At 40.3% G+C, this 22,503-nt stretch overlaps 1 protein-coding gene across 1 annotated transcript in view; it reads right to left on the reverse strand.

Moving 5' to 3' along the window:
* Positions 1-562: 562 nt before the first annotated feature.
* The window catches only part of DPY19L3 (dpy-19 like C-mannosyltransferase 3), a 38,931-nt gene continuing 16,990 nt past the window's right edge, over positions 563-22,503 (reverse strand). The window contains exons 10-19 of the mRNA XM_088136076.1: positions 22,235-22,336; positions 20,625-20,698; positions 20,324-20,482; positions 19,608-19,730; positions 18,814-18,925; positions 17,838-17,894; positions 15,474-15,556; positions 8,749-8,881; positions 5,477-5,635; positions 563-4,670 (exon numbers count right to left, since the gene is read on the reverse strand). Coding sequence (XP_087992202.1) covers positions 4,500-4,670; positions 5,477-5,635; positions 8,749-8,881; positions 15,474-15,556; positions 17,838-17,894; positions 18,814-18,925; positions 19,608-19,730; positions 20,324-20,482; positions 20,625-20,698; positions 22,235-22,336 — 1,173 coding nt within the window. The 3' untranslated portion in view covers positions 563-4,499. The remainder of the gene's footprint in view (positions 4,671-5,476; positions 5,636-8,748; positions 8,882-15,473; positions 15,557-17,837; positions 17,895-18,813; positions 18,926-19,607; positions 19,731-20,323; positions 20,483-20,624; positions 20,699-22,234; positions 22,337-22,503) is intronic.

Below are 22,503 nucleotides of genomic sequence, written 5' to 3' on the forward strand. Positions count from 1 at the left end.
GCTTAGTTACAAATGAATCCTATCTGTGCCTTTTCCAACAATGCAACTGGTTGCTGATCCTTTTTATACAATTAATAATATTTCTGGGTTAGGTACCCCTTATTTCAACAGGGCAAATGATGGCAATATTTTAAAAGTCATGCTTCAGATTTGATTCTCTTCCCAAAGATCTATACTTGTTTTTTTTAAAAAAGAAAAACTTGCTCAACATGTCCCATTCACTGCCAGATCACAAATCACTCAAAAGCTTGAACAGTACCATTAAGATTTTTTTTGGGGGGGGGGTAGCTATAGTGCCTATAACTCTTGTACTGTATAATGCATATTTATCTATTTGTGTTTCTTTCTTTGGTGGCTTGATTTATCCCCCAATTCTGAATGCGAGGGAAAAAAAATTGGGCTGGGATGGGGTCAGAGAAGGCTTAGATCAGGCATGTTTAGATATTTGCGGGGGGGGGGGGGACACCTTCAGGCAACCCTGGTCTACAATTAATTTCTCTCTTTTCATCAAAGCCGTAGGAACATCTATGGAAATGTAGCCCTCCCCTTGGAAGCTTTTGTAAAAAAAATGCTCTGTAAAGAAGAACTGAATTGTGTTCTTGAATATTATCTTGAGATGGGTGTTATAAGGAATGCCTGTTAGATAGCTGATCTCGCCAATTCAATGAGTTATTCTTGCAGGAGGAAGCTAAGAATACTTGGATCCAACTTCCATTCCCAGCTCTTCTTCCTAGCATGTTTTGACCCTTGTAATAAATAAGCCGTTGGGTTACCCCTGTTGTGTAATGGAAGAAGTTGAGAACAGCTTAAGGGAGTTTTGTCTTGGTTGTCAGTTGGCATATGGAGCTAAGAACAACTGTCATTATGCATTCAAGGTATCCCATAGGGAAAGGGGAAAGTAAATATGATTCTAGGAAGATGATGACATCATAATAAACATTTACCAGCATCCACCAAATACAGTGAGGTTTTCCACTGAGTGGTATGTCCATATGTTTGGCCTCCATTCCTTTTCAGCAGATGTTCCCATGCATGCTTCTTCATCTTTGCTTGCCTGAATCAGAGCCTAACTGGCATTGCCTCCTCCTGCAAACACTTTGAAAAGACTTTTGGTACATGAATTCTTGCCTTTTTCTAACCTGCTGCTTCCTATTGCACCAGCTGAAATGGATCTCTTCATTTTGTGATACGCTAGTGTTGCCTGTTAGACAGTCTGCTGCTGCTATTTGCAGAAGTAATATAAATAGAAACACCAATGAATACTTTTTTTTTTAAATATCCAGGAGCAGAGGTGCTGTTCCCAGCATCTGTAAACATAAGCCTGTTTCTTGTGTTCATGGATGTCCTCCAAACATCAGGCAAAGCACTGAAATTGCTTTGCAATTATCAAGTATGGTGATTCAGGGTGTCTGATGTTAAAAAGCAGAAGTGAATCGCTTTTAAGCCCCCGGGACTCTGTTTCACCCTCTTCTCTTTTGGAAGCACTGGCTAAGTTAACGTATATTGATCCAAGTGACATTCTCTCTTGAGAAGCTAGAAAATGGATTTATTAGTAAGTGGGGTTAAATGTGTTGTGTGAAACCTACCAAGCTGACCTGTACCTGTGTAGGCAGCCTGGGAGAGATGCAGGCATCACTGAGTTAGCCTTTATAGGAATTCACCCTAAATGAAATTGCACCTTTCCCACTGACCGATCTAGAGACTGAATTCTTGGCAAGATCAAGCATACATCCCTACAGGCTTAATTAAAGTTTTAGTACTTAACTGAAATGTTTTATTATTGTATTATGCTGAACTGGCAGGGGGGCTCCAAACTCATTAAGGGAAGCAAGAGAAATTGTTCAGGGACTTTTGCCCCTTAAAACAAAAACACAGTCCAGATCCAGGTCTGACTTAAAGGCACCCTGCTCTTTTTGCTGGCAGTGGGAACTGTCGGGAAGTGCCTAAATGTGAAATTATTTTGTGTGCAGTTGACAGAACCATATCTATCCCTGTAGTAATATACCCAGGGACAATTGCGAAGGGGAAACCGTTCCTATAATTGGGAAACGGAAGACAACTCAGTTGGGGAACTTTAATCTCATTACCCATCTTGATTTAATTAAATTTGGGAGAAACTAGTCAAAGCCCTGTTAAGTTTCTTGTAGCTAGAAATTAATTGTAACAATTTTCTTATGTGAATTATTTGAACCAGCCAAGTATACCCCTAATGATACTTTGATGGCTTTCCAGAGGCACTTGAGTACCATCACATTTTGTTGCAGAAATGAATACCAGCTGCATTCTGCTGGGAATTACTTTTAGACACACAGTGCTCAAATTAGGAAATCATTTCCTTGTCTACCTCCCATCCTTTTCAATGGGGTTTGTGCTAAGAGGACCTCCTAAGAGAGGTTGGGCCCAAAGCTGTTGGGCAGCTACTCAAAAAGTGGAGAAGTTCTCCATCCAAGCAAGCTTTCCTCTCCAGTTCCATATACAATGTTAAAATTAGCAATAACATCATTGTCACAGTGACTTTCTTAAAAATAAGGCAGCATGAAGTTGATGGTCTTCATAAAACTTCAAAATGTGCAAAAACATGAACTCCACTTGTGTCAGTATAAGACACATGATTCACAGGGTGCATTCTGGACAAGGTAGGGCGGCATATGGGTGAGTTTTTGGAACCATGAAATCACATTTTCCATTAAAAACCAAATACCTGGCCTTTTTAAGAGAATTCTTCATGGCATTATTTATCCTCCTTAGGACATTACACACTTGAAGTGAGGTGGGGGCAGCATACAGAAACTGAACATTGTTTTGGGTAAAAGCAGTTTGGGGGCATTTTCATGTCAACACCTCCTTTAACCCCTTGAAATATAGATCATTCTACATCAGGGTTCCTCAACCTCAGCAACTTTAAGATGGGTGGACTTCAACTCCCAGAATGTGGAATTCTGGGAGTTGAAGTCAACCCATCTTAAAGTTGCTGAGGTTGAGGAACCCTGTTCTACATTACTCTCCCAAATTTCAATTACAACATTCTACACACAGATAAATCAGCAGTTAAACACAGAAGACAAGAAAGCAAATTGCTACTAATAGAATTGAAATGCTATATGAGAAACCCTGGTAGTAATGAGAGTTTGAAGAACCACAGACACTGAAAATGGGGAGGGGTGCTGTTCAGACAGTGACCATGAGCACTTGGGTGTCCCTGAAAATCTTTGCTGGATTGGGAGTCCAATTGTTGAATAACACCCCCCCTACAAGACTAGAGCTTGCATGAAAACATATCAGTCTACAGCCGATACTGAAGACTGAGGAATGGAGAGAGTTGAGAACTGAGTTGCCCTCTACAAAAACTCTTTCAACGTGCTAAGGGTGGGAATCCATCCTGCAGTCCTGTCCCTCCATCCTTCTATGTTTAGCTGGGAGTCTGCATGAAGAATGCAAATGTGAACATGGCTAAAGATATCAGGAGAATAAGGAATTTGTTAAGACAAAGTAGATTAAAATATGTGGCACTTGAGGGTGCAGGTGGGTCACTCATGGTGTGCCTCCTGATCACTTTCCACATTTGAAGATTCTATTTTTTTATTAAATTTATATAGCTGCTCATCTCACACTTGTGACTCTGCATCAACTGTTTCTAGTAACATATCAATCATGTTCAAAAGTAGTCAAAGCAACAACACTGTCCATTTCATGCTTTCGCATCAGCTCGATTTGAGCTTTAAAACTGAGAGCTCCTTTTCCAGCACAGGAACATGGATTCTTACCGCCCTCCTGACTGAACCTCGCGGAGAAAAGTGGGCCGATGGGGAGATGAAAGGATCAGGTTGCTCTTGGTTACCACGCAGTTGATATTTAGGTCCCAGCACACTGACACCAACGAAGTATTCTTTACTCTGATCTTACATGTTCTCACAGCAAAGCTCTGAGCTTCAGGATCTCAGCAAAGAAGGTTCAATCTGTGATGCAAAGTACGCTTACTTGGCTTAAATACCAGCAAAATCAAAGAGCTCGCCTCTAAATAATCCAGCCCTATTCTTGGTCCTTAATAAGCACAGGGAGCCACAAAACATGAAAAAGGATTCCAACTTATAAGACCCACAGGAGCATGTCAAACTCCATGCAACACCATTCCCTAAAGAGTAAATGGAAAGAGAAGGCCCACAGAGATCCTTGGTGCATGGGCTGTGGATGAGCAGGGAGTGGCATGAGGGACCCTTCCCCATCTTTAAAAAAAATACTGCAGGATATTATTGGGATAGAATTTATGAAATATTTGCTTTTCACAGTCTGTGTTCTGTATATACCAGAGGCCTCTGTCAACTAGCCTTTGATAACTTACATATATTTTGGGACATGGAAAATGTTATCAAAGCAAACTCTCTTGAACTGTCAGAGTAATTAAAAAATAAACTTTCAACCAGTGTAAAACGATTTCACTTTAAAAAAAAAAAAAGAGTCATTTTTATAAACTAGCATTTTCTACTACTGTTATAGCAAAGCTATGTGATTTTTTTATGTTGAGCCAGTTTGTAAACATGGAAAGTTTTGTTGTGAAAGACTTTAGTAAAATACATTGTATACGAGGGCAGGTTTCTTTTGATTTCCTCACAGAAGCGAGGGTAAGGTGAAGGTTTCAGATCAGGATCGTTCTCCCCAGGACCATCCATTGTCTGTAACAGAAAGTGCAAGGGTGTTCAACTACTTTGATACTGCTATATTAATGAAGCTTAGATCAAGCAAGGAAACTAAAATAACATACTATGTCAGCCTTCCGAACCCCTGGTTAGCTCCAATAGTCTTACTGGAGTGTTGGAGAAAGTATGGTATGGGGAGTCCTCACTTAACAACCATTTGTTTAGTGACTCCTCGAAGTTACAACGGTGCTGAACAAAGGGACTTACAACTGGTCCTCGCACTTACAACCATTGCAGCAACCCTGCAGTGACGTGATTGCGATCTGGGTGCTTGGCAACCAGCTCACATTTACAACGGTTGCAGAGTCCCGGGGTCACATGATCACCACTTGCAACCTCCCCAGCCAGCTTCCGGCAAGCAAAATCAACAGGGAACTGCGTAATTCACTTAACAACCATGTGATTCACTTTAACTGCCTTGGTGATTCGCTTAATGACCGCTGCAAAAAAGGTCATAAAATCGGGCGTGACTTGCTTAACAACCACCCTGCTTAACAATGAATTTTCTGGGCCCTATTGTGGTTGTTAAGCAAGGACTGCCTGTTCTGGATTGATTCCCACATCCATCTTGCACAGTGCTCACATGTTTTCTGAATTTCAAATGTGCCTGCCAGGCAAAAAAGGCTGGGAACTCCAGATTTAATAGCTCTGTTCAGTCATTGTGAATCCATCTGGTTCACAATGGATTTCATAAGGAATGTCCCAGGGACATGTAAAACAGTAGCTGAATTCTTGGAGTTACTTAAATGCAATTAGGAAGACCGGTTTTGGAAAAGACTTACATGGCCGTTGGCAATATCTAGAAGGTCACGCAACCGGCAACCTCTGCTATGCCTTCTTTCGTAACAAATGCTGTCCTCCAAGATCACAAAGTCAGTGCCAAAAGATCTGAGGATCCTGTGAACATCTTCAGGTGATCTTTTGGCATACACTTGATAAACCTACAAATAAGTGAATTAATTGGATTTAATTACATTATTAATTAATTAAAGGTGGGAATAAAGGATGACTAAAGGAAGGGAACAAGCTAAAGACAAACTCACATGATTAGCCACAATAGTCTTATGAGATCCGAGTGTTAGAGAAAGTGTGATACAGATAGTCCCCTACCTACGAATGGGTTACGTTCCAAGAGGCTGTTCGTAAGTCTGTTTTGTTCGTAAGTCCAACTAGCAAAAAAAAAAAAGAGGTGGAGGCAGGAGGCAGGGCCGGTGGGGCATGGCGCGCTCCATTGCCGGGCAAGGCAGGAGACCTCCGCCCCCTCTCCCCTCTCCTGCCTCACCCGGCAACGGAGTGTGCTGCGTAAACTAACCTCTTCTGGGAACTACAACTTCAATGCAAACCTCAAATGCAAACGGGGTGCTGGAGAAGGTGGGGAAGGGTTAGTTGGCAGTGGGCTGCAAGCTAACCCTTTCCCACCTTCTCCTGACTTCCGGTTCCAACTTCCAGCCCGACTTCCAGTTCTGACTTCTGGGTCCATCCTGTTCGTATCGGTGAAAGTTCACAACATGAATGTTTGCAAGGAGGGGACTGTCTATACTGAATACCTCTTGCTGGGCAGTGACAGCAGGATTGGTTTACAGTAGCCTCCAGAGATGGGAGGGAGGAACCTTCTTAGATATTCGATTACAGGTAGTCCTTGTTTAGCGACTGCCTTGTTTAGCGAAACTATCGTACAATATCCTTCATTTCACATGCTGGCAAAATAATGTATAGGATCATCCAACACAGATTAGAGTCCTACATGGAAAAAAGAGATACCAGATGTTCAAGCTGGCTTTAGAAAAGGCCAAGGAACATGAGACATTATTGCCGATACATGCTGGATAATTGAAAAATCCAAAGAATACCAAAAAGAAGTCAGTACGTGCTTCATCGATTATGGAAAAGCCTTTGATTGTGTCAATCATATCAAGCTGTGGAACGTGCTCAGAAAAATGGGGATCCCAGAACATCTCACTGTCCTCATGAAAAACTTATATACAGGTCAGGAAGCCAGTCCAGACAGAACATGGTGAAACAGGCTGGCTCCAGGTTGGCAAAGGAGTGCGACAAGGCTGCATACTCTCCCCTTTTTTATTCAACCTTATAAGCAGAATATATATTAAGGAAAGCTGGATTGGAAGATGAGTGTGGTTTTAAAATCAGAGGAAGAAACATCAATAACCTGCACTATGCTGATGACACTACCCTGATAGCCAAAAATGCAAAGGATCTGCAAGCCCTTGTACTAAAAGTCAAAGAGCAGAGTGAAAAAATGGGACTAAAATTAAATATAAAGAAGACCAAATTAATGACAACAGGTAGAACCACCAACCTTAGAATTGGTAATGAAGATATTGAAGTGGTGGATAGCTTCTGCCTTTTAGGATCCACCAGCAACAGTGAAGGAACAAGCAGTCAGGAAACACACCACAGACTAGCACTCAGTAGAGCAGTCATGAAGGCCTTGGAAAAGATATTCAAATGCTGTGAAGTGTCTATACCTACAAAGATCAGAATCATGCAAGCCATGGTGTTCCCTGTGACACTCTAAGGAAGTGAAAGCAGGACTTTGAAGAAGCAGGATAGGAAAAGTATTGATGCTTTTGAACAGTGGTGTTGGAGAAGACTCCTGAGAATATTGTGGACAGCCAAGAAAACAAACCGATGGATCATCAAACAAATCACTTGAGACACAAATGACCAGGCTCAAATTATCCTACTTTGGACACATTATGCGAAGACCCAGCTCTCTGGAAAAGACTCTAATGCTGGGAAAAGTGGAAGGAAAAGAAGAGGATGACCAGCAGCAAGGTGGATGGACTCAGTTACAGAGGCGATGAGTGCACCATTGGGAGACACAAAAGAACAGGTTAGGGGCAGATCATCATGGAGAAAGTCTATCTATGTGGTCACTAGGAGTTAAAAACAACTTGATGGCACATAATCAGTCAATCAAATCATTTAGCGACTGTTTGCAGTTATGTTGATGATGAAAAAGTAACTTTGCAACCAATCCTTGCATTTACAACCTTTGCAGATCTGTAAGGCAAAGGAAAGCTGAAGTAAGATCATAAGCACAGTTGCAGTTTCACTTAGTGACTGCTTCATTTAACAACCAAGTTGCCGCTCCAAATTGTGGTCACTAAATGAGGACTACCTATACAACTTGATCTCTATTTCTACTACTGGCTGGAAAATATGGGAGCTGTAGTCCAACATGAGTGGGAGTGATCAAGTTGAGGATGTCTAGGCAACAGACCTCATAGCTTCTTCACGTAAGACACTGTGTTATCACAGGGTAGATATGCCATAGTTTCACTAATATATCTGTCTATAGAAACTAACCAACGTGTTGCGTTACTGCAATTTTTATTAGGTCCTTCAGAAGGATTATATATCATGCTTGTTACAATAGATAACTACCATGTCAATCTTTTCCTTTCAGATTCCAACTATGTTATCACCAATAATATAGCCAAAGATCGTGTGGCTATGGTGAAAACGAGGTAACAACTGATACAAAAGAGATCCATTCTGTAAGCTGAATGTATTTTATTTCATTTTCCTTCATTTGTTTTATTGTTTGGGATATAGCTGATCTTTGATTGTGATGAGGACTTGTCGCTGTCATGGCCAGTTGTGAAAAATGATGCTGAAGGAGGCAGACTTCGATCTGGTCCAGTAGGGTTCATCTTAAAAATAGAAACCTGGTAAGAGATGGCCCAAGGATCTGAATCTGTCCTCTCTACATATTTAAGACAGGCCAATAAATATGTAATCAGCTGTCATATACTTAGGATGTTTCTCTTTGGGGCTCCAGATTTTAGGGCCCCAAATGTTTCATGCGCCTCAGTGAACGTACTAGTATTAATACGTTTGATATTATACCATTTGTTTTCATCACAGTGAACATGAAAGAAAGGAAAAGCTATGTCAAGATATACGTTTGCGGTATCTGTTTAATTTAGAGGAGAAAAAACCAGGAACTTTTACCCACCATTGCTAAAACAAGGAGAATCTAAGCACAGCGTAAGAATGGAACTATCTGGAGAAAGTTAGATCCTCTTACCTGTTTTGTTCTTTCTCTCAGACTCTTATCTTCATAGTGGGGATGATTGGTTAAAATTCTTCCAGTGCAAAGCTTAACCCCTGCTAAGAGCTGCATACTTCCTGCAATCACTGCTTTCTTTGGAGTGTTGGACCTGAATGAACATTGAGATTCACTTTAGAAGGTGTCAGGGAAAAAACCACGTTAAACACGGGAGACAGACACACCATAACATAAGTTACTTCAAAGTTCTAAAAGCTTTATTAAATGTTAATTCAATAAGCAAGTAAAATTCAACCAATGGCATACAAGGTACTTACTTAGATTCACATTGCAATGCGGACCATCATGAGCAAACTGTCAGGTGAGACAGCTTGACCAAGTGGTCCCGTCCCCTTAGTTGCAATTCCTTTGATCCTCAGAAACCGCAAACCATAGTCATGACTCTCAGGAATTGCAACTGAATCATAACGTTCCCAGTGCTAATATTACCACATTTCCCTGTTCCATTTGTCCCTTGTCACATCTTTCTCATCAACAGTTTGCTTAGTCCAGCAAGTTTACCCACTTCCTGTTATTGCCCTAAAGGCCACAGTTTAGCTAGCTTGGCTTTTATTAAATGCAATCAAAATCAACATTAAAATATACAAAAGGCCACTAAAATTTTTCCTCTCACAAAGGGCACAATAATATGATTCTGTTCATTGCTACTTTTATCAGCTTTTGGTCCAGGAGCAGAAGTTGCATTTTTGGTTCATTGCTTCCTTCCAGTACAACCTCTAAAGGGCACAGTCATGAAGGAGACCAGAAACCAGCAGTCCTCTTAAGCTCCAGATGGTTGAGACCAACAAGTTCTACACCTACTTCCAAGGTGGGTTCAAGGAAATTCAGGTCACTCAATAGTTTACAGCAAGGGTTGGCAAGTTTTTCAGGCAAGGTATCACTACAAAATTAAATGATTAAAAAAAAAAACAGTGTTCACACACAATGATCAGATCTTAAGATTTCACCTCTCCAACCATTAATTAAATCCAATTAGCCTGGAAATCTATACAGAAGCATCGGACGGGTAAGACAGACATTCTTATATAAATGAATATAAATGAAAAGCGCTATCATTTTGTCTCCATGTTTTTCCTTCCAGGAAAAAAAAATGCACTTGAAACACAGACACAGCACATGACCATCTGTTCAACATTTCCTCTCATCAAAAATCTTTTGCACATAGATAAATAGAGAGACGTCCTTCCAACATGCCGTCTGATGTGGGGTAATCCCCAGAGGGCTCTCTTGCCAAATAACCAGGCACAGTAAAATGAAGTACACATCTTTTATTGTCCATGTATATGCTTCCAGTCATCTGGCTAGACAGATGTTTCAAGGATAAACATTAAAAGAAACCAACAGAAACACCTCTTTTAAAGAATTTCTTTACATTTAACTTTGGAACTTGCTGGTGTATGAATTATTCGATTAGGTTTTCCTAATTACAATGAAATACTGTGAGCAGAAATGTTTGCTTATAGCCCTAAGGAAGATCATTGGAAAACAATACATATATATTACTACTACTACTACTACTATATTTTTATCCTGCCTTTATAATATATAAATATATGGTAAATTCAAGGGGGTGAACCACCTGCGAGGTTGGTTCGGCTGAGAGAGCGCGCGACTGGCCCAAAGTCACCCAGCCGGCTTTCGTGCCTAAGGGAGGCCTTAAAAAAAAACAACCTAAGGCCAGCCTATTCTTGTACCCAGACCACAGAGATGATATAACAAGCTATATTCATTTTTCACAGGGCAAGAAATGCATCCCAGTGTCTCTGAGGCTTCTGAAGTTGACTTCTTCTGAAAAAAACCTTTGCTCCCGTTTAGAATTTTGTAATTGCATATAAATATTCAAAGTCACAATATTGTGAGGTAATTGCACATCCATTTGTCCACAAACAAATCTGTTATGCATCTGTAGCAGTCCCTCTCCAATAGCCTGAAGCGGGACCAATGTCACACGATGGTGTGATTGAAGCTCTGTCGAGTTTTTATGTGTATCGCATGTGAGAAGCATGCAAAGGCAGAGCTTTGATCACGCTGTTGCGGTTGCCATCTTGCCTTTTTCGACCATACCCTGCAGACACCCTTAGCTTCAGCTTAGAGCTTATCCAAATCCAGTGGTACCTCAGTTCACGAACGCTTCTGTTCACAACCAATTTGGGTCACGAACAGCACCGTTCGCAAAATTTTGCCTCCGTTCACGAACGCCGGATCAGGTGACGAACAGGATCTGCGGCCATTTTCCCTGCCGTGACACGTGGTCGTGGCTTCCTGTAGGGAGGGGGACTCTCCCTCCAAGCAATAACCGCCTCCCCACCCACCTTCCTGTCCTCCATGCCAGAAGTCGCCTCGAGCAAGGTTAGCGTTTTCTCTCTTCGTACTGTATTTTGTTTCATATTTTTGCGGTTTAAAAAAAACAAAACATATGGTTCAGAACGGATTAACCGTAATTACATTGAACCTTATGGGGAAATTTGATTCGGGACACGACCAAAAATCGGGTCGCGACCAAATTCGGAGGGGTCAGAACGGATTAACCGTATTTACATTGAACCTTATGGGGAAATTTGATTCAGGTCGCGACCAATTCGGGTCGCAACCAGAGTCACAGAACGAACTAAGTTCGTGACCCGAGGTACCACTGTATCTTTCTTCCCCTTTATTGTCCTTATTATGATTGCAAAAGCTCTGTACAAAAGTAGGCGATGCAAGAAGTAAGATCTAGGGCAGTGTTTCTCAATCTTGGCAACTTTGAGAAGTTCAAGACTTCCACTCCCAGCATTCCCTAGCCAGCATATGATTTCTTGGTACATGCAGAATATGATTTCTAGAACTGGTGTGATCTTTTTATTCATTTACAGTGTTTTTATTCAATCTTTTCACCTACCTTTGGGGTGGATGCTCTTCTCAGAATCAGGGGCTGCAACTTACAGCCAACTGTCTTGGCTGGCTGGAGAACTGCAGGTGGTTCACTGGAAGGGTGGTGACACCACAGGAAAGGCAGGACTAATATGTTTTTACTTTGAGGGGAGTTTTTAAGGGTGAGAATGGGAGTGGGTAACCACTCTCAACAGCCCTCTCCCAACAGCCTAAGATGATGTCTTTATCTAATCCATCCGTCCATCCATCCATCCATCCATCCATCCATCCATCCATCCATCCATCCATCCCCAGACCTCACTGACTTGGCTAGAACATTGAAATCTTTCAGCATCGGCCTTTTCACCCAAATCCGGTCATTTTTAATTCCTTTCTTATTTTATTCTTTCAAAATTGGGTTTCGGTAGGCACTGCAGTTGATTGTGGAAGGTGAGCTGGCCTGACCTTGATCAATACTTGGGATGGGAGACCGCCCAAAATCCTAGGCTGTTAGCTATATTGGGAAGTCCAAAGAAACTCCTGGAAGAAAGTAATGGCAAGCTACTTTTTATAATACCACTAAGAATGCATCCCCAGGCATCAAGCTTGCCTTGAGGGCATCTTCTTTAGGATCATTTATTGATATATGGGTGCTGTGGGGTCTACGGATGCTGTAGGGCTGACCTAACTGATGGTCGTGTACTGGTCCAATCAGTAAAATGTGACTGTAGTCGGTGAGCCATACCTGAACCTGAAAATCATTTCTGCCAATGATCCCTTCTTGGCAGCGTGGGAATTTGCTATGAATAACTAACGGAAGCAGTGGAGAAATTGTCTCAAGGAATGACAGCCACTAGAGGGGGACAATCTGATCAAGTGTCCTTAGCACAGGGTGCTTCCTTCTATTCGAATCCTTCTCCCTAATGCAGCCCCTAAAATGCTCAACTTGAGTCTTACGTAGCTAATGTGCTTCAAACGACCGAACGGCACTTTTCCATTACAGAAAGACGAAGCAATTTTTACAAATGTCTGGATAAATGATGTATAAAATGAAAGGATAATTTGTTTTTATAGGTTTCTGCCAAGCTTCATATCCAGGCTGCTCAACCTTCACGCAATTTATTCTGCAAGAAATGTCACTAAATAATGACAAGGACTTACAGGTCAAACTGATTTACATTATGTAATTTAAATGTCATTCCAAGCAGACCTGATGGCATTTTGAACAAATAATCTCATTTATTTTGGAAGCTCCAAGCTTCAACAAGTTAATTACTGTTAAACTAATGGGGTAAGCTGAGCGCACTATAATATAAAATGGGAACCTCTGCTTTATCTACACTTTTCAGTATTATAGGATTATTACAAAATAACTCATTTACAACAGAGAGCTTCAATGGGAAGTACAAGGATCTGGGGAGAAGGCAGAGCTTTCCCTTCCTTTTGCAAAAAAAAGAAAAAAAAATAAGTTTTTCTAAAAGAAAAGCTTCTTCCAAAAGTGAAGATTCATTTCATGGTCAAATTAGAAGAAGGAAATTAATATTTCTGTGCACATTTTGCAATCTTGCATGGCCACAGCTTTATAAATGCAGGTAACTGCAACATTAAACTCCCCTAAATTTGGCATTACCTTTGCATAGCTTGGATGTTCCCTGATGGTGTTTGAAGGAACAAAAAGTGCTTTATTTGAAGCATAGCAGGACATACCACAAAGGAAAGATAGCCCTTTTAAGGAGCTTTGATTTCAAAAAAGAAAAGAGGGGGGAAAACACACCTGGAAAGATAGAAGACTGCAGGTCGAAAGCCAAAGGATTGTATATAGAAGTGCTGAATGAGACAAGGTGAAGTCTGACTGAGACTTCTAAGGGTTGTACGAACCACAACTGATGGTCCCTTACACCCATCTAATGCTCCTACCCCTCCTTTTAGATTCTTTTCAGATATATACTTTCTATTTTAGGTCTTTTAGCTTTTTATTATACTCTGATGTATTTTCTATGCTTTTTAATTGACTGTACCCCACCCTCCTTAAACTGGTCTTTGTAATAAAGATTTGATTTGATTTGAACTACAACCGAGTTATTGAGACCTTATTAAGTTTTGAGTCTCAACTTCAGGTGAGAGGCATAAATTGGTTGCCAACTGCTGTTAGTGCAAAAGTAATTAACTTCTTCTATGCATAATGTTCACTCTCCACTACCATAAATTCCACGTAACAAACCACAAGAAAAAGCTGATTTAAAAGGAAGAGGATAAGCAGCAGTTTTGCATTCTCCAGCCTAGAATTGTGTTGAATAATGGTTCTCATTGCAACTCGTCAAATCTAGTTTGTGGCTGAACCCAAAGACCCATGTATATTTTATGTATAAATCTATATATAAAACACTGCATATTGCACTCCGGAGACCAGGCTTATCAAACATTTAGCATCTCTTAATATAGAAGTGGTTTTAAAGACCTCTGGCTGGTGAATATTTGTCATGAGAATATGTCAATAAGGGAGCAGAGGGATGGAGATGACTTTAGTTGGCTTCCAGAGTGCTGTCAGCAATTTATATTGCCTCTTTACTCATGAATAATGACACTATTCATTAATATTGCCAGAAAGAGAGAAATTAGGGAGTGAGGTGGTATAAAGAGCAGACATAATGCTCCTCACCCCTAGAGATCATCTAAATCAAGGATAAGACTAGAAAGGGACTTTTTTTTTTTTTTTTTGCTTCATCAGACCAAATTTTCATCAGCTGAAACAACTTGCCATTCGTTACTATGGTTGGGCAACTTTCTTCAGCCCAGAGACAATGGTGCAATGTTCCAGGTTCCAAACAAGCAACTAGACACAGAATCATAGACAAAATATGGCCATGTAGTTAAGGGCTCCAAAACTCTCTTCTGCCAAGTTGAGGGCTGCTCCCAAAAGCGCAATCAGGGGCAAGACTGGACCCTCCCAGCTAATCTTACTGGGAGTTAAAATCTTTCTCTGTTCTTGTACCAGTGAGATTCAGCTCCAGCAACAGCTTGTTTGGAATAAGCCCAGCTTACATTTCCACCCAGGATGAAGACTGCTCCCAATACAAGCTGAATGACCTCCAAACATTTCTCCATATCCCCCCTGCCCACCTCCCTATAATTAGATACATTTTGGACTCTGCAGTATTTCTTCAATTGTGGAGAATTATGCCAATGAGGTTGTGTTGAATGTGCCCATACTGGCCAAAGTTTCTTGGATGGATAAGATAATGGTTTAAGAAGAAGTATAACAAGGTAGCATCTACTGGATCCTCCAAGAAATGTTCCTCTCAAAACAAAGGAAAGAATAATCTGCCAATAATCTGCCAATTTTACAAGATGGTACACATGCCAAAATTGTGTACCATCTTGTAAAATACTTGCAATAGTTTGTTTATGATTTTTTTTTTAAATTTTCTTACTTGTTTGGAACCTGGGCCATTGCACTATTGGGTTCAGGGGTGAAGAAGGTTGCCAAGCCATGGTAAGGAATGGGGAAATGTTTCAGCTGTTGAATGTTTGGTCTGATGGAGCAAACATTTCTAAGAAGATGCTTCAAGAAGAGTCTTTATACCTAACAGTCTTCCCAACTGCTCTGTTGTGACTGCCACACCAAAACTGAGTCCCAACTCATCTGAAGGCTATAGGTTGTGAAAAACTGGCACTTGGCAGAGATCTTAGTGGTCGTATTAAACCCAGTTACATAGCCCACTTTTCAGGTTTGTGAATTTAAGTAACCAGTAGAATTGGCAGGCACTGTCACAAAAAAGACATTGACTCATCCTATCTAGCATGCTATTTAAACAGAGTAGAATTCCTCTTACTTAATCCAGTTCATTAGCTCCACTGTGTCGGGATCATAGAATTCTCCCAGCTCTGACAGCTCTGCCATTATTCCAGGCAGGAACTAGAAAGAAAATAAACACAGAGAAATAAATCATGGCAGACACCAAAATGAGCTCAGCTCTCCAGCGCATACAAACAATTGTTTATAAAGCATCGGCAGCAAACGTTACCAGCAGATGTTGCTGACCTTTGAAGCCCTGTCTTCTTTGGCTCCGTTCTACAACGGCTGACGCTTGTTTCAAAACACGTGCAAGAAAAAATATGGGCCTGGATGAAATCCAGAACAGGGAATTGGGCAACTGTTGAAAGATACAACTCAGACAGGTGTACACATGGTGTGCAGGTGTGTGTGAGTGAAAGCGGGCAAGGTGGCAGCCACAGCATTGCAATTCAAGCCCCATCCTGTTTTGTAAATGTGTTTGCACCCGATGCCCCTGCCAAGGGTCTGGGCTTCATTTGTAAAACTGCAACTTCCATCTTGCCTGATGTGCAGAGGCTGCTGGGTAGGTGTGTTGCTGATCTCAGAAAATAAGTCTTCGAAATCATCAGCTATATGTAAGAATTTTTCTTCCCACAGAAAAAGGCCATTAATTTTTTTTAAAAAGTATCTTAACCTGAAGTGAGGTGTGCTTGAGACTACAGCTTGCATAGGGCTGGTAGGAACTACAGTCCAAAACAACTGGAAATCAGGAGCAAATTGTAACGGAGAAATGACATGGAGAAAGATGATATTTGCCCTTTTTTTACCCCTCTAACCCCATTTTCTCTCCTGCGACTCCAGATTTTTTTTTTTTTAACCTTGAGAAATATACACCTGGAACTCATGCCTTTCCCCTCCCAGGCTGGAAAAATTTAGAGCAGAAAACTGCAGGGTGGGGGAAAAAAAACTCCAGAGATGTCTTACACATTGCAGGACACCTGAGAATGCTTCTAAATCAGCAAGTAACACAGCCATGATGGAAGTCCAACCAATTAATCTTTCAAGAATCTATTTGGATCTACTGTGATCTGGTGCCTCCACGGAGACTTTCATTAGCTTAATTGGGATCAGATTATAATCCCTAGGAAATATTTGAGGGGAGGGGTAACATATATTGGCAGGCTAAAATATATCACTACAAACAACTGGGCAAAACTAATTCCTGGAAACCAAATGTGAGAGATGACTTATTTATAGTTTATATCCAAATGGGGATGTGCAAAAGTGCAAAGGCACTCAGAGGGGATAGGAAAGGGGTTCCAGACGCTGACCAGCATTTAAGAGAACAGTGTGCTATGTAGTGGATTTTGCAGGTGTGCATACAGAGGGCATGGGTGGCTGGGGAATTCTGAGAGTTGAAGTCCACTCATCTTAAAGTGGCCAAGTTTGGACAACACTGGTTTAGTAAGACAAGAAAGGACAACCTGTGCCTTCCACAGAAACTATGCTTCCTGACAGGATCTCTGGATTTGGAGCCTGTTCACAGAAGCAAGAATCTGCCATCGTTAGTTTCCAGAGCAAAGCTAAAAATAAGCCATATCTTATACCCAGATTCTGTGCTGGTAAATGTGGTGAAATAAAGGATCAGCCAGTACAGGTTACCACGGCGGCTCTGGAAACAGCTCATACATAACCAACAGAGTGTTTTCAAAGTGCCTAAATCAAGCATTGGAAAGGCCTGTTGATAAACATGCTCTGAATATAAATGACAAGGAAGAGACTATAGTCTGTGCCTTCAGACTATGCAACTCAATGCCACTCTTCACCTATTGATAATATTTACTCAATTATTTTACATCAGCAAATGTCTTACAATTAGCGTAAATCTCTCTGAAGTGGCTAACGGTAAATACAAGCTATCAACTCTTAACCCAAACACAGTCCGCCAGCAAGTAAAAGAGGAGGAAGTAAAATGTAAAGCCAAACCAAAAAAGGCTAAATTTAATATCTCTTAAATGCAAATGATCAGGGCAAATGCAGGAGAAAAGTCTCTAATTATATCACCGAGAAGGAGCTGGCCCTGATCCCTGGGACTGAGTCACAGACTGGGGGCTGTGACTTTGGTAACCCAGGGGGGACTGAAATGGATTCAAAATTTTATAAATGCCAATAGAGTAAGGTTTAGAATTCCATTCTCATATAAAAGTTTAAATAAAATCAAAGGAAGTTCAAATGAAAGAAATGGAGGAAGAAAAACCTGTTTTTTATTATTTACTTGTTGAATTGTATTAACAACAGGCCCAATAACTCATCACAGATTATCCTCAGTGCCTTTAATTCAAACAGGTAAATCTTTGATAGAAAGACTTCTATTCTGAGAAAAGAAAAAAAAAACTTAAAAAGATTTAAAGAAGGGTCTTACCTTATAACAAAGATACAGCAGTATGAGGATTGGTGTTAAATATCTAATCACAGATACCTATAGAGAAAAGGCCACAATTATATGTATTGAAAGGGGAAAAAAACTATTTAGATCAAATTCATAAGAAATTTCTCAAATTTTGCATACTTTGAGGTCACAGAATGACTTACTTTGAAAGTCTTTCTATTAAGAATGTTAAGCAAAGACTGTGCATCAATTTAGTTTTCGTGAATTTCATTGAATTTTATTGTGCTGTATCTGAGCAATCATATACTCTCATAATTTTTCATGAAAATCCTTACCTTGTTTATGCTTTTCGTAGCTTCTACAACATCACCATCTAGTGGACTTAAATAGCATTCTTTTTAAAAAGGAGTATGTTTCCAAATGCACTCTAAATACTAGGAATGTGTAAATGTTTCATTATGAACTATTTTGAGCTCTAAACATTGCAAAACATTCCACTTTGAATGCAAACTGGCTATTTCAAGCAGAAAATAGGCATTTTGAACATTGCTGGAAGCTTTTTAAAACACATTAAAAATGCTTAAAACGAGCAGTTTTGCCTTGAGAACGGAAGTTTCGCATTGGAAACAGGACATTTTGTGAGTTTTGAGCTCAACAGAGTTAGAAATGAAACATTATACAACCCCTTCGGAGTACCTAATTAAATTGTACGCAATCTGCTTTCATCCACCATATTACAAGTCTGTTTTAGGCAATGAAAATTGAACCAGAATTTCATTCATCGCTGAAATCAGAAGATCAAAATGTAATGACTGAAATTCCTGCCTGGAGGGGTGTAATCTAAATCTGGGGTTCCTGATTGCTTATTCATTTCTGCTGCCGTTTTTAAATGTACTGGTCTGTTAATGTTTGTTTGCTTGTTGACTGCATGCCATGCAGAGTTCCAGCTGTTCGAATCGAGTGGCCATATACATTTCTTACATAACTAAATAGACCAATAAACTCTAACCCGTTTGGGTGTGTGAAGATGAACACATTTCAAAACCAGTCCCCAGATGTCACTACTGCACAGGCCAGAAGCTGCAAACATACATACGTGGGAAGTCCAAAGATACTTCATCCTGCAAGATTAAAAAAAAAAAAAAGGAAAATTGGAAACAGGAAACATTTTGTGAATTTGGAAAAAACATTTCTATTATCTGTGTATTGTCGAAAAAAAAAACATTTCTATTATCTGTGTATTGTTGAAGGCTTTCACGGCCGGCATACGATGGCTGGTGTGGGTCTTCCGGGCTGTGTGGCCGTGTTCTGGAACTTTTGTTTCCTAACGTTTCGCCAGCACCCGTGACCGGCATCTTCAGAGTGCAGGAGCACAGACAGGAGCAGTTCTCTCTTGCTCCTGCTCTCTGAAGATGCCGGTCACAGATGCTGGCGAAACGTTAGGAAACAAAACTTCCAGAACACGGCCACACAGCCCGGAAGACCCACACCAGCCATTTCTATTATCTGTTTACCCCCAGAAAGTGAAAAATAGCTCTCACGTCGTGGCTGATCATTAAGTTATTTAAAAGCAGCTATCCAGGCTGTTAAAGAAACCCAACTGACTGCTCATCAGAAAAAAGTATAAAGGAACAGCCTCTATTCTGCCATACATTTTAGAGGAGGACTACACTGCAGCTTTGTGGAACTTATTAAAAAGGGAGAACACCCAGTAGAGTCACCAAGCCCCTGCCTTATTGGTTCTTTGTTATTTCCGACGGCCTGTTAAGTGGTTTTCAGATAGATACACTAGATTAAAAGTACCTCATTGTGCTTAAAGCCAGGATCCCAAATGAAATAGTGTGTACCAAGTGGTAAGCAGTGGCAGGTTTCAACACTGTTGTGGACGTGGGTAGTTTATCCACTGATTTGATGCTGGAACGACCACTGAGTCAACAGAGGAGGAGAAAAGAAGAACGTGGTTACGCTGTGGCCAGCGAGGACAAGGCTCGAAAGTTCTTTTAAAACGGGACATTTGTATGCAGCTCAGAGCACCCTCTTGAGACAATAAAACATTCTAATGCAATTGTAATGGATTCTATTGGTTGAATGTGCTAAATATTCCCCCGTGTGAGATTTTTCACTTTTACACAGGACCAGGAAATATGATACCGGAGTCAAATAAATAGAAGCAGCACGTGATTTTTATTTGCGCATCATAATTCTGCACACAATGGGGATGGTCTGTACATCTGGGTAAATAAATATTTACCTGACAAGTTTACTTGGAAGGAGGGGGGATGTTTTTTCTTATCCAATGGGAATCATGGATATTCATCTCATCTTTAGATAGCGACTATTACATACGTGGGTGGGCGGGGAAGACTAAATCTAACAATTTCGCAACGATGCTTCAGATACGTGACTTCAATCAGTGGCGTATACAGATTGCTAAATTCTCTTAATCGGTTCCTGCTCTTAGCCAGTGGGAAAAACCACACAAACAGAGCAAAACTCTACAGGTTTATAAACGGACGTACCTGAGGTTCTGAAAAGAGACAACAGCAGCTGTTGTGGCCAATATCAAAAGTACAAACAAGTAGGCATAAAAAACTAGTGAATCTGAAAGTCTTGTGAAAGTATTAAAAGGCAAAAGACCAAAAGCTTCTTCGCACAAGTACAGGTTAGCATCAAAATCTCTAAAGAAATAAGAAGAAAGTTATGAGGACGAAGTCTGTGATGTAAGGTGTTTATTTATTAGAACTATATCCTGCATGTACCTGACACATGGAAAGATCTACCTTCTAAGGAAATACTTTAGAAAAACAATGGTTTCCATACCTTGTTGCTCCAAATCCAAATTTTGCTTTCAGAAATTTAAATATATGCTCATCTGATTCCAGATTTAAAATTTTCTATGGAGAAAGGAGAAATTTACAGTACTTATATTCTATGGAAATTACTGTTCAGCTATTCCCTTCCTGCCAACCTGTCCTCATGACCTGAAAGTTATTACTTTGGGATTCTTTCAAGCTGTGAAATAATCCATATTATTAGTGACCACTTGTTCAGTGACCATTTGAAATTGTGATGGCACTGAATGATGAGACTTACGGTTGGTCCTCGAACTTGCGGCTGTCGCAGCATCCCCATGGTCACATGATTGCCATTTGCAACCTTCTGGCTTCTGACAAGAAAAGCCAGTGGGGAAGCTGGCAGGAAATAGCAAGTCGCAGTCATGTGACATTGTGCTTAACGACCATGCAGGATTCACTTAGTGACAACAGCTGGAACTGCCATTTAAGCTGACACAATCATGTGGTTTTTTTTGCTTTGCAACCGTACTGCTTAGCAATGGAGTTCCTGGTCCCAATTTCAGTGGTTAACTGAGGACTACCTATACTGTAACTGACAAATGTCATGAAATCTTGCAAAAATCAGCCTGTAATTTAACATTTAACTAGTTTTTCCCCCATAATGTTTATCTTGAATAGAAATAAAATCTCAAGTTACCCAGAGGACTAATAAAATAATCTATGCTTTCCTTTTAAGTATGAACAAAGATTAATAAAAAGCTGAATTTATAAGAGCATCAAGAGCCACAGGAATCCTCATCTATTTTTCCCTATAACTCACACAGTTATTGGGAAATGAAAAATCGGTGGGTCTACTTTGTTCAAGCCTTCAACTTCTTTCTTCGCTGATAAATGTGAAAAGACAACTTCTAGGTTGTGGCATTCCTTGCCCTAGGACTCCTCTTAGCTCCAACTGCGTTACACTGCTGTCACTTTTTAAAAGGCCTTTTAAGTGAAGGAAGGCATTTGATCTCAATGAGGAGATTCTAAATTACAGGACTGCTTTCTGTTGTCTCTTTCTCTTTATCAAAAATTCTTTAACCGGTCTTTAATCACTTTTTTCCCTGGAAGCTCTTTTTAGCGGAAACATATTATATCCATTCTCTTATAAATGAATGAGTAAAAAACTCAGGAAGAATACGAAAAACAGAAGAGGCAGAGCTGTTGATATACAGTGGTGAAAATTTTAGTGGTGGATGTTTGTATTCATCCATCTAAAACAGAAAGCAAGATCCTTTTTCTTCTGATAACTGAACACTGTTAGCTATTAGACAGTTAAAGAACAACATTTATTTATCCTTTTCTCACAACTACTGAAATCCAGTGTTGTCTGTTAATGGAGCAGCATCCATTGGGGAAGGCAAACAGATTTTCTTTTCCCTGAAGATTCATGGGAACCCAAAAATCTGTTCCAGAAGTGTGGAGGACCCACCGGAAAAGAAATTGGAGCCATGGGGCTCTGTAGAAGGAAGACAGATCGAAAAGCTCTTCTACATGAATAGATATGGTCCATTATGATTTAGCGCCTAAGGTTTAAATGTCCCATATTCATTTCAACATGATGCTAGATAGATAGGGGGAAAAAAACTTACCTACCTTAATAAAATTATTCACAAGGAATGTCAAGCACAGCACTAAGAGCACATGAAAAAGAAGTTTCCCAACTCTGCTAAACAAGCCTCCAGTTTTCAAGTTATTCTGGAAAATGCAAGCAGTAACGGTACTTAAAATGCATCTACGACAAGACAAATTATGTGATTTGGTATTTCTTGCTCTTTGGAATTAATTAAAAATATTACTATCATATTAACCATCTGTTGCTATCCAATAAAGGACATTTTCAGCTTCATAGTCAAAACAAGCAT

The sequence above is a fragment of the Python bivittatus genome, unplaced genomic scaffold (genome assembly GCF_059951505.1).
Source record: "Python bivittatus isolate LINGU-HERP-01145 unplaced genomic scaffold, Pbiv_v1 ctg000190_np1212, whole genome shotgun sequence".
NCBI lineage: Eukaryota > Metazoa > Chordata > Lepidosauria > Squamata > Pythonidae > Python > Python bivittatus.